The following is a 13,144-nucleotide window of genomic DNA, read 5'->3' on the forward strand; positions in this document are numbered from 1 at the left end:
TCCTCATATCCACTCTGCATCACCAGGGCAATAACAGCCTTTATTAAAAGCGCATTGCAGCAGTGTCTGTCTATACAAGTTACTTTCAGATTGGCCATAATGTGGCATGTAGAATGGTTCTGGTGGTTAGGGGCTACAATATCCTGTTTCGGGAAAGGTTTACTTTGCATTTTAACAAGCATGAATAAAAGAGGACATTCCAGAAATGGCTACCGTCTGTTTTGCTCTTGCCTGTGGGGGGCAAAAGCTTGGGCCATGGCCTTTGCATGCCATCAGAGCGTGACCCGGCTCACCTCTGAATTTACCTGGCTTTAAAAGCTTTAGCTCAGCCACTGGACATGCAAATAACTTCTATAACATAGCAGGGAAAGGTAAAGCCACGATGAGTTGGATACATCCCGTCTGCAGTCGTTGAATCTCAATTCGAGCTGCAAGGTGTTAATGGAAACCCGGAAATATGAGCGACATTCCCCTATTTGCTCTATTGGCACATTTTTCTGTGTCACAGTCCATTTTCCAGCTTTTTCAGATTGTCTCAAGAATTATGCATGAGACAGGATGGGAGCGGGAGGGATGTGGGGAGGGAAGAGGAATGCCTCTGTTGTCAGGACAGGCCTTGCTATTAGGTGTGTGACCCTGAAAGCGCACCCCTTTTAGTGAAACAAGCAATGGAACTAATATTGGATACCACTATTATGCAGTCATTTGTATGCATCCTTCCGTCTCATTTCCATTTAATAATGCACACGGCTCCCCCTGCCCAGTTTCTCAAACTAGTCATTAAAAGTAATGCTGATCTAAACTGGGGGCTTAAGTTCCGCTTACACGCTCTCACGGTGTGGTGGATGAAACAACTGCCGAGTCAAAGTAAAGATAACCCCTACCCAGACTGCACTTCAGCCGAGGTATACTCAGGCCTCTGTGTCCAAACAGGACGGGAGACAATGAGTGGTGGCTGCCCAGGCGGCCCCAGCCCCAGCCTTCTCCTTCCCAGCCTTCCAGGCTCACAGACAGGGATTTCCTCCTGCGACGAGAGCCAAGCCGTCACAGCCCAGCGATCAAGGGCCTGCCATCTGTGACTGAGGCGGATTTACAGCAGGAGCTAATCCACACTGTCAGCCACGTTTATTCTCCATCTCTGCCTCGTCCTTACACATACATATAAACACACACACACGTTCGCCAAAGCTGAAAAATACTAATATTTTACCTAACTCTCTCTTTCTCTAACACACACACACACAAAATAAAAAGCAAACATTCCTTGCAGAGGGGGGGGGCGTCCTTTTTTAGAGACATTCATTCCATTCTACGCTCAAAAAATAACTTTTGAGTTGATTAAATGTTAAGAAATGAGAAACCTCAATGTGTCACTGAGTTGTATGCCCTGGTGAACATCTTTCATAAGAAATAGGGTCATCCTACGCTCAAGTGTCACCCGAGCAAACACGCGGCAGCTCCCCAAACTCGTTTCCCCCACTTCTACACTCATTCCTGACTGTTTCCTCTTATTCTCCGTGAACAGCATTGGACTCTCGTGCACCCTGATGCTGTGCGATGACAGTCGTCAGCCGTCAGCAGTCGCCATTAACCCCCACACTTGACATCAACATGGCGACAGGTTTTTACTTCCTCTCTGCAACCTCTAAACCTAAAATATATTTTGTCTTCATGCTGTCAGACCAACTGTCCTCACAGGTGAACATTTTAGGGGAGTTTTAACATTTTCTCTCTCCCATTCCATGCCAGGTTTTGTGTATACCTGCCACCTGGTAATGACCTGCCACCCTTACAACTGGAACTGTTGCAGCCGGTGCGATGGTTGAAGTCAGTGCTGAGCTTTGTTCAGTGATCTCTACACACAGGTGAGCTGTGTGGCTTCCCTCCGAGGCCTTCCTTCTTTCCCCATAGATTAAGGGTTAAAGAAGACAAATGGAGGCGGGGCGACAGAGCAACATGCCTAAGCAGCACATTTTCACTTTGAGCGTGAATTAAAACAATGCAGGCCTGTTATCCCTGCGTTAGTCTAATTGGAAAGAAACCTAATTTCTGCTGTTGTTGCTCTTCTCCCAGATCCACGTCCAGCCCACAGGAGATTTGTGGCACCGAATCTCCACAGTATATGTTTGGTGCATCCTCATAAGGGGCATTAACGTGCAAAGATATAAAGTGTAAAACATACCAGAACAGTCAGCTACACTTAAAGAGCATGGCTTAAAGACCTTATTGTCCGAAATGGAGGAATTGTATATAAATATTGTCATGCTACCATTTAAAACCACCGTTCTGTTTAATGTTCTCATGTGTTTGATTATATAGTTGCGACCAGGTTTCATATGTTTTGGGAATAATCCCAGGCAGGCATGGAGCCCAGCATCCAACTCTAGCAGAGAACCACTCACAGGATCACAGAACAGCAGCAGGCAAAGGAATTACTGTCTAGGTGACCCAGAAATCCAGGGGCAACTTTGTTTTAACAAGCCAGTGAATGTTCCCCCACTTTAGCAACTGTGCCTCGACCACAAAAAGAGCTGTGTGCCACAGAAGAAACACTGGGAGGAAATTAAACATTACACAGGGAGAGAGCGGTTCAGCCCAGTTGCAGGGGCGGAGCTATGACGTGGACGGACGCTGTCGGAACGAGGCAATTGGGGTGTGAAATGGTAGGAGTGAGGATAACCACTGTCTGCATGCACGAGTGTGCACGTGCGTGTGTATGTTCAGTGATGCTGCCCACACACAGCCCTGCTGCACAGGCCCATTATCTAACCTAATGCTGGGATCCCTCACTGTGCCACACACATAGGCATCTGGCATAATCAAAAAAGAAAACAAAAAACAGATAAACACATTTATCTGCAAACAGGACAACAACTCCTCCTGCCTGAACACACAAGAGTGAATTCCCAACCCCCAACCCTTTTAACCTAAATGGCCCTTCCCCTCTTGCCTTTGCATGTTCGTTTGTCCACTGTACTGTAGTCATTAACATATTTGGAGTGCAGCGAGCAGAAAGCTTAATTGTCCCTAATTGCTCAGCTAAATATGTTCTCTAATGATTTGCTTCAGATCTGTGACTGCCTTCTGCGCAATTTCCCGGCCGCTGGGTTCATTATCCCTGCCTCCTTGGAACAAAGCATCTTCACAGGCTGGCCCTTTTTTTTTTTCTCCCCCCCCTACAGAACACAGACAGCGAGTATGTGTGCGAGGGAAGGAATGGTTCCCTCTTGGAGGGGAACACAATAGAGCCCCTTTGTCAGGGCACAGGAGTTAAAGTGATTAGAAAACCAAATCTGTGCTAAGAAAGAGTGTTAATTGACCACAGCTCACTCTTCCTAATCAGTCTCTAATAAATGAGCAGTCAGGCCACTTTGTTTCAGAAATGCTACTGTTGTTGTAGCTGTTGTCTGTTTTTTGCTGGTTCTTGTTGTTGTTGCAGCTGCTGCTGTTGTGCAGCTCCTCCTCCTCTTTAGTCTCAATATGTCTTTAATGGCCGAAAAGGACAGCTCGTGTTAACATGGAGAGCCGCCTTAGCAGGAAAATGATTATTCATGAATTTACTCCGCAATTTTTGGGACTTTCACTCAGTTTTGTCAATGATAAAATCAGACTAAGTTGTGCGGTTCTTCCTGTTTTAAAATAGTGATGTACATTTGAGTTTAATTATAGTATTTAAGTTATGATTGTTTTTTTCTTCAAACAAATTCAGCAAAAGTGCAACAACGATAACAAGAACCTGAGTTAAAATGATATTGCGTCGTATTTTCTACACATCATCCATTAATCTTAATTCCAGAGAATAATGTGAGAAAGTAGAAAGATCAACAGTGATTGCAAAATTTGACAATTCCACCATGTAGTGTCTCAGTTGAGCGAATGGTTGGGTGTGTGTAAAAGACAGGATGGAAGGATCAAGAGAGAAGAGAGGAGACACACACATACGGAGAAACTTAGAGAGGGGCCACAGGGGCAGGTCCTGACCTGTATCTGAAGAAGGGCATTTGCGGATGGTGAAGATGGAGCTGAGGTCCTCCTCCTCCTCTGGCAGGCCCTTCTGCAGGCGCTGAAGCTTCCTGAGGCTCTCACTGCGCTGGTGCTTCATGGAGCGCACATGCTGGATCAGGTTGAGCTTGGCCTTGGTCGAGTAGTTACACAGCACACAATGGTAATAGCAGGCATCACCCTCCACCGCGTTTTCGTGCTGCTGCAGGTGCTGTGGGAGGGGAAAGTGAGAGAGAGAGCGAGAGCGAGAGAGAGAAAGAAAGGAGGACAGATAAAGAGAAAGAGGAAAAGAGAGAAAAAGAGGTTATTGTAGATGGCATATAGCTGGCTAGGCACTACCGACTCACTTTCACTCACACAGTTGGCAAATGAACAAATCAATTCCCAATCACAGACCTGTTGTTTAACATCCAGACCTCTTCCACTTCAGGACAACTGTTTGGACTACGCACTTTGCCTGCGTGAGTGTCTGTATCGGCGGACTAAAAGGACAGGGGAGGCCTGCGAGGCACGCAAACCTCAGGGGCCCCGAGCGCGTGCAGGAATCGCATCAGCCACCCTTCAGAGGCTGTGGGTCCACAGCCTCTGAAGACGGAAGGGAGCATTGATCCCCTTCACTCAACAGAAGCCTCCCGTCTCTGAAAAGGAAACTCCAAACATCTGCCTGTTTCACGCATGGGATACTAAATATTGATCACGGTGAGTTAAATCCTCGCTCTTATAGAGAAAGAGAGGCGAAGTCAGCCGGTGGTGAGGCAGGAAGGGGGACGGAGCACATTCTGAGAGAGACGGGAACATTCCTTAACAGGAGGACAACCTTCAGAGGACAGGAAATCAGCGCCACGACTGACCTGTCAACCCCGGCGCTTCCTCCACGACTCAACGGCAGGCCTAGTCCTGGTCTCCAGCCCACCCTCCGCACTGTCACAACACTCCTAACACCCGGTAGTGACACGATCCCACCACAGCCTCCTGTCACACCGCAGAGCTCCAGTCTAATTACCTCCTGCACGGCTCAATCAATGATGCAAGGCCAACACAATATGGCAGGGCCTGGTGTGAGCAACAGGGTTATTGACCATTACCCTAAAGCCTCACACTGATGGTTTCTGCATGTTTACAATAAAAAGCCCCAGACTCAGTATGGCCCCATGTGTCATACCAGTCATGTGCTTCTCCTATATCAAGCTCTGGAGTCTTGCTGCGGATATCTGTGGCTGCGATCGATGTCAATCACCACAAGTTTTCCTCTTTCGACTCTAATCTTCTCGGCCTTCATATCTCGGGTGAGACATGCTGAGGCGACTACAACATGCTGTCCACGTCATTTCTAACAAGGTAAAATGCAATGATGGAAATTAACCTGCAGATAGAAGAAGCTAATTACTTATGTCATTAAAGCCCCTTTTCCACTGGTCCAAAAATCCACCAAACACCAACATCAGGCTTTTGTCTGCAACGGGAATGGATACAATCGGCATTCACTCCCGGGTCAAATGACTCTGCTGTAGACACAGGTTTTTATCGGCTCCGATCGGCACTGATGGAAACGTGACGCCAGCTCGAACGCGCTAATTTGGTAAGAGTGAGAGCACCTCAGATTTCCCAGCATTCATGATGCAACAGGGGAAAAAAAAGCATAAATCAATATCTAAAAGCAAACTCCTCTTCTGCATATGGGAAAGGCATCAATCGGGTTTTGTGGGTCAGTATTTTTGATCAGGATATACACAGCTCTGCATTTAAAGAGCATAAATGCCCCTGTGGTCATTTACCTTGTCTATCAGACTTACACCTAAAAGGGTTTAGAAAACTGAATCATTCTTCAAAAAGAAACTGAACTATCCCCTCCTGCACTGGATGCCATGTTTGGCTGGCTGCACAATGTGAAAGCAATGGAAACATTAGACATTTAACCACATTACTTCGAAATCAGGTGTTGACAGCCTGGTGAAAAAAAGAGTCATAACAATATTATGCCTCCCTAAAATGCCCTTGTCCCTTTCTCCTAATGTTTAATTTTCTGGCAATATTGTAATATTGCTATGGGGTTTTCTGAGCTATTGTGTTTCATTTTCTTTGGTTTCATATTTCTCACTTTTACACCTAAAATGTGCATTAAAACATCGCTTCCAGGAAAAGGAACAGGAGTTTTTTTTTTCTCCTCCTTTTTGTGAGCCCCACAGCTCGGTGTAATAGAGTTATTAGGTGATTGTAAAAGGCTGTGTGTCTCTGTGTGCTCTCCTTTCTCGCCTCGTTTTAAGCCATCCATGATGTCATGAATAGGTGTTGCTGGATATTGTGGGAGCCCCCCTCCTCCTCCTTCCCCTCCTTTTCCTCTGTGCACAAATATTGCATCAGAAATAAGGTAGAGAGCGAAACCTGAGAGACAGATTCAGTTATAGATAACACCAAATCCATCATGCAACCTGCTTTTAGCCATAGCAGATGTCTTGAATTAAAAAAAAGAGAGAGTTCTTGCCGCAAATGACTCAAGGCTGCAAAAATCTACGAGAAGACAAGTTTAAAAAAGAAATGACAGCACCTGACCGAAAACTTCAAAGCTGGTCTCAGGGGGTAGAGAAAAAATTCGGAGAGTTTTATAGTTTCCCATAAAAACCACAGGGTTTATATAGGAGTGAACTTGAGACCGGCTGCCCCAGAAATGGCCATAATTCACTATAAACCTGACTATCCAGGAAGATGGTCTTAACAGGGCCAAAACCGGCCGGCCCCAGTGCTTGTAGCTGTGTCTACAATGTCAAACGGTTACACCTGTAAACCACCACTTTCTCCATCCCTGCACTGGCCGTGACCCAAGGCAGTCTGGGGTATTTTGCAGTCAGTGAACGGGGTAAGAGATCAAGCCAATGATCGTTGGGGTGGGTCCCTGTTCATTCAGTATTCCAGAGAACAGAGCGTCCATGAGAACAACCCCTGGTCAACTCATGCACAATTTTCTTCAAACATGGATTCTCACTGGACTCCTTTGAAATCATACGTGTGAGAAAGTATCACATCACATCTGCAGTATGGACACGGTATATTTACAGTTCATCTCCCTCTCAGGTTCGTTCACTCACTCACTCACTCACTCACGCACACACGCACACACGCATGCATATACACACTTTTAATTTGAAACATAATAATGCAAGAGACAGGGCCTATGTCTGTTTCCTATGAACCTGCAATGAAGCCCCTAGTTGATAAATCACCTCCAACTGGAGTGCAGGAATTTGGCGGCTTAATGAAAAAGTCATGTCGAGCTGGGAGGAGTTGTTGGGCCCGGCTCTGGGGTTTCGAGGCGCCCTGTCGAGGCCCCGACGTGAGGGGAGCTGTGGAGCACAATGGGGGGAAGCCGGCTGGGTCAGTGGCACGGGTTCAATACCGCCGAACAGTCTGGGAATTTACAGCAGCCGAATAAGAGATAATACAAGTGTGGGACTGCCGAGAATACAGTGATGCACTCAACAACAACCGGGTGTGGGAGACACGCTGTGTGCAGGTGAAGGCACGGTGTGTGAGGTCTGATTGAACAGATAAGATCACAGTGGCACATGGATCAGAGGTGCCTTGAATGTGTCTTGAAATTCTGTATTAATGTTGCATTATTTCATGAGGAAAGTGCAAAAAAATTAGATGGATAAGACGACCCTCCAACCTACTTAACTACCTTTGTTTTATATATTTGCAAACATGTACCGCATTATATCTATGTGCGATAGATCACCTTTTTAATTGGGGTTTTCTGCTGAGAGTCCAGTTCTAAGCACTGTTTTATACCACGGTACTTTCCACAGTTTAAAAATCAGCAGTGGTTTTTCAAGCCTCTCTTCGTTGGAGCACCTTGTCTCTTTCTGTGGAGGCTGGAGCAGTACTCTATGCTTTTTCAGGTAAAGAGGGACAGGGGCGGTGTGGGCACCACCCCATCCTCTCGCTCACAACTCCACAGTGCACCTTGCTCTCTGAGTGGGCAATGCACGCCTGTATCAGTTTCACCACCCACCCAGAGCACTGCATACATCTGCATTTCCATCCACTTAAATGCAAAGTAAAAGTGCACCTTTAACACAAAACAGTGTGGTTGCTGAGAGAGTCCGGCTCACACAAGATGGAGGTGGGTATTACTGGAAGGGTGGAAGGGAGACAGAGAGCCGGTAATTCCAAAGAATAGCTCCCCATGGACTCATATAATACAGCATGTGCACGCAACAAACACATACAAAAGTATAGATACAAAGAGTACACACAAACTCATAAACACACTCAGACAGGCACACACACACACACCCACAGCCGCATACCATTATGATCATACCCTAATTTCCACCATTAAATTTGGCAGTGCTGTTAATACAAAATTAATGCATTAAAACAGATGACTATCTGTGAGCTAAATAGCTATCAATTCGAAGAGAGCTGCCAAATTCCCTCTGTGAGAGAGAGCCAGTGAGTATCTGCCTGGATATTGCTTTGTAATTGTCTCGCTGATTCTCGGCACTGAGAGCTGGTGTGTGTGTGTGTGTGTGTGTGTGTGTGTGTGTGTGTGTGTGTGTGTGTGTGTGTGTGTGTGTGTGTGTGTGTGTCTTTGCGTGCACATAGACGTGTTCTTCGGGGTCGGCTATCACCGGTTATAAAACTTCTATTCTCACCTGAAGTCATGCACTGCAATAGAGTGGACCTGTCTCCTTTTACATATAAATCAGAAAATCAGAGGCAGGACTCATGGTTTTATTTTATCACCTGAAAACGCTAAAACGAGTTTCTGGCCTGAGACGTGTTAGATTAAGTCAAGCAGCACCTTTGTTTTTCGAAGACAGTGATGTCATGGCATCAATCATGACCAATGAGGTAACTGTATTTCACTCTGAATGGAGACAATGAAATGTGCCTGTCGGGCTGAAAAACACACTTTCGCCAACGGGAGAAGACAACACCCGTATATGGTTTAAGTGTCGGTGCGTGTCAACTGTGGCCATAGTACACAAGGTACTCTGGAGTATAAATATATATTGGGTATATATATTTTTAGCACGGATAGATATTTACCATCCTGTTGCACTCAAATTGCAGGCAAAAGTTGGAAAGGTGTCAAAATGCTGTCCACTACAGAATGTAATAAACCCGGATTAGGTTGACTTTAAAATCAGATTGTTTGAATGATAAAGATTAAGTTTGGGGTCAGGGTCTTGAGAAGGAAAACATTTCAATGTAATGACCTCTCTCTTCACAGCGGCAGTGTTTTTGTAAACGTGCAGAGGTTTGTTGGGGGCTTGATTCTCATATATCTGCACTCTGGGATTCCCCTGGAATGTAAGCAGGTTATTTAGCACAGCGCAGCAGAGTGGCTGGTGTCAGTGAGAGCTCTCAGTTCGGCCTCTGATTCCCTCTCTGCCAGCAACACAAACAACAGCTTTAACCGCAGAGGCCCCACTGGGTGCCAAGTGCGGTGGCTGCTTTGAATTAGCCACTGCAAGCTGCAACATGCCTAAAACTTAGGTTGTGGCTTAAGGGGGCTGTGTGTTCCAGGCCTGAACTGTCTACCTACTGCTTCCTGAACCTCATCCACACCCTTGTCCTTTCTTTCCTCTTACTCCTCCTAATCCCTGCTACCCCTCCACCCCTTTCTGTCCCTCTGTCTCAAAGCCCGTGATATAGTAAGTCGCTTCCTCTACTGCCTTTTGCTATAGAAATGATCCATCGCTACCGGTGAATAAAAACAAGCTGCATATTTGTCTCTGGGAGGGAAGAGAGAAACAAAACGGTCCTCTGTGTTGTGAGGAAGGGCAGCGAGGTAAAGATGGATGGCTGTAGGTGTCCTTGGAGAGGATGACTTAACATGCGCCCATGAAACAAAGTAGCCTGAGAGCAGTCATGGAGACACTTAAAGACAATACAGCTACTGACGCTCCACACCCACCACTCTTACTTACTTTAACATTAAATAAAGCAATAATTATTGAATTCCGTTTGAATGAGTAAGATGCTAGAAAGTAAACAATGGGAACATAATTGCAGAGGGAAGGCAATCAATGCAGGCAGTCATTTGGGCCATGTTGATTGTGTAGGCTGCTGTATGTGCTCTGCGTGTGTGTGTGTGTGTGTGTGTGTGTGTATGTGTGTGCATAAGTGTGTGCACATTTGTGTAGCCCCTGCAAGTCTAAGGTGAGCTAAGGGGAGTATGTGCTGTGACAAGGAGCTGAATAATACACTCTCCCATACGCACGCACAAAACAAGAGTTGGGTAATCCCTCCTTCAATAATGACCCAGGGCTCTAAACAATAGCTCTCAATCAGCTGATCAATGTGTCCACATAATTCATGTGCGAGTCACTGTCTTTGAAAGGGGTGTGGGGGGGAGGAGAGGCAAGCGGGCGGTAGAGAGATCAATGCCCTGTGCGGTGATAACGAGCCTGGGCCTATGTCCACAGGAGCCCCGCACTGGCGTCCAGGGTCTCTCTCATTAAGAACATTTGGATAAGCATGGCTATACATACATAATGTGCACTTCTAATCGGAGCCAGATAAATACGTTTCACCCCCTCCTTTAATGAGCTCGGTCCAGCTTTTGTGACACAACGCGACGACTCCAAAACAGGCAGGAAATGATGTCAATCCCCAAATAAGAAAAAAACAAGTACAGCAAATTAACAGCAAGCTGCTGGCCTCCTCTTTCAGTATCTAATTAACAGCTTAACCTCCTGGTGCTTTTATGAAAGCCATACTGGGAGGAGCTCGCCAAAATTGCAGTACAATAAGTCTGCCTGCAGGAGGCGAGGGTGGGATGGGGCCATGGGGGTACCTATACAACTGTTACAGCCACTTGATGACATGTGCACTGGCAGGGTACCATCTGGAAGTGGAATGGGGGCAAATCAGGACCTGCCCTGGTCCTTCTCTCTATTACCCACAGTACTGTGTCAACATAACAACCCTCCAATCTGGACAGCGGGGACAATAATTACTCGTACAGGGCTGGAGGAAGAAGACCTTTTTTTTAAATGTTCATATCAGCTAAACAGGACGTGCACAGCAGGCTGAGATGTTCAGATTTAGAGATTCAATAATTGGTCTTTGAATCAGTGTTTTACTTGTTACAATAATAACCCATGATACTAGGGAGGAAAATGACGAGGTTTCGTGTCTTTTGGCTGCAATGGAGCTGCTCAGAGCTGTCTCTGTGCCTAAAACTGTACAGGCGACAATAACATTTTAGTTAGACACATAGAAAAGAAGCAGATATGCGCAAGGAACTCCCTTCAGCTCACACGGCATCAACTGAACGTCTTAATTCTCCGACAAACATCTGAATATTCTTCACAGGGCGACAAAGAGGATTTCATCAGGCTCCCACTATCTGTCATCTGGCTAAGAAATCTGAAACACTGGTGTGACAAGTCAATATTGATTGTATGTTTAAGTTTACAGCTTTTTTTCCAGATATGCTCACTGTGATGAAGTTGGGCAACAACAATCAACCGAATCCTCTATAGTATAAATGTATGAGAGGCACCACATGGACTGCCCAGATCTGGTCTCAGCCGTACTGTAGGTCACTGGTGTGTTAGTAGGGTAAAGGCAGAGGCGGCCCTGCATCAGCACAGCTGACGAGAGTCTCCAACACCTCGCTGCCTTCTCATTTGTCACTTGCCAGCCACACAATGGCAGCACGGCCTTGTGGAGGCACTCTGGGCAGCGAAAGGCTCGTTAGATGGAGACGAAGGATGAAAAAGGGTTTTTGGAGACGGCAGAGTGGAAGGAGCCCTATAAGAACGAGGGGGAGACAGTGAGTCAGGGGCACAGGGGGTTGTTGGATTAAGATACTGGCAAACACCACTTGTCATGATTAATGCAGTCAGTGGGAATTATATTCAGAGCAGGAACATTACCCAAACACAATTAGTCCTCAAGAACAAACATCACACTCTGCCGTGAATGCAGATTCATTGCCATATCACTGTGAGGGAGTCGCCATCAGAAGTCAGAAGGACTCCAGAGGTAAAACTTATCACGTCTGACGTGGTTAAGGTTACGTGTCTCCCTCCTTCCTTTATGGTTTCTAGGACCCCCCCAAAAAAGCCCTAAAATGTGCCCACAGCAGAAGGGGTAACCAAAAGCCATGCTGACTGCACTGCAGCTCTGCCCACGCTCTCGCTTATAAGCCTATTGTCATTAGCTGATCTCCTGTTCCACCTTTTCGCTGACGTAACGGCAGAGAGGAGACATAGAATACAGTCTCCTCAGGCTTGTATTATCTAGCTTTCACCCCTGGCGTTCTCAGTTTGGTAGTGTAAATATTTCATTACCACATAATTGGTTGCTGCTTCAGGCTACGCAATAAGGCTGTGGTAGCTGTAACACTGTATGTTTTCTAACTATCCCGCGCATCCTTCTTTTTATAAATGTAAAATTCATAAAGATGTGTTTTTGGGAGGAGGGCGTGGGAGATCTCGTAAAGGGGAAATGTTTCGTTGTTTGTGCTCTGCCCTCACACGGGCTCGCTAGAGACACCAGCTAATTAAGAACGGTGATGATGTGCTCAGCCAGAGTCAATATTTAACCCAGTCTTACACAGCTATCTTTATTAGCAGCATTGCACTGAGAAAAAGGAGCAACACAGTCTCTGAGAGGTCCTCTTCTTAAAATGAAAATTAATGAGTGGGGTTGAGTGGAGTTGAATATACAGAGTAGGTCTATATGTGGAACATGAAGCACCTTGTTGGAGTGAAACTGCTGCTGAGGGTTCTCCAAGCAATTCAAACACCAAACACCCACTGGTTTCACCTGTTATCTCTTCCCATACCCGCCAACTAAAAAGCTGCAGCTCTAATGAGTGAAACCCTGACATTTCACTTTTGGCACAAACTAAAAACTACAAATAAAAAAAGCTTAACATTGTAAGTGGTGTGAAAACTACCATTGCTTCTCTACTTTTGTACAATAAAAAAAAAAATCACTACACATCCTCTGAAACCTTCCTGTTCATTCTTCAGGGAGTAATCTCTAAGCCATTACCGCCGTTGAATTAGAAGCGTGTAACTAAAACGCAGAAGACAGCTGTTCCCTCATAAAAACAAAACTTTGATTTTTTTTTTCCTTCATAAGACCTATTGTAGCCTTTGACCTATGCCCACAGGGA

General features: G+C 45.8%; 1 protein-coding gene across 1 annotated transcript in view; it reads right to left on the bottom strand.

The window, feature by feature from the left end:
* zfhx3b (zinc finger homeobox 3b) overlaps window positions 1–13,144 on the bottom strand; it is a 136,469-nt gene that overhangs the window by 54,685 nt on the left and 68,640 nt on the right. The window contains exon 5 of the mRNA XM_035159091.2: window positions 3,982–4,213. Coding sequence (XP_035014982.2) covers window positions 3,982–4,213 — 232 coding nt within the window. The remainder of the gene's footprint in view (window positions 1–3,981; window positions 4,214–13,144) is intronic.

Source organism: Hippoglossus stenolepis, chromosome 1, assembly GCF_022539355.2.
Source record: "Hippoglossus stenolepis isolate QCI-W04-F060 chromosome 1, HSTE1.2, whole genome shotgun sequence".
Taxonomy (NCBI): Eukaryota; Metazoa; Chordata; class Actinopteri; order Pleuronectiformes; family Pleuronectidae; genus Hippoglossus; species Hippoglossus stenolepis.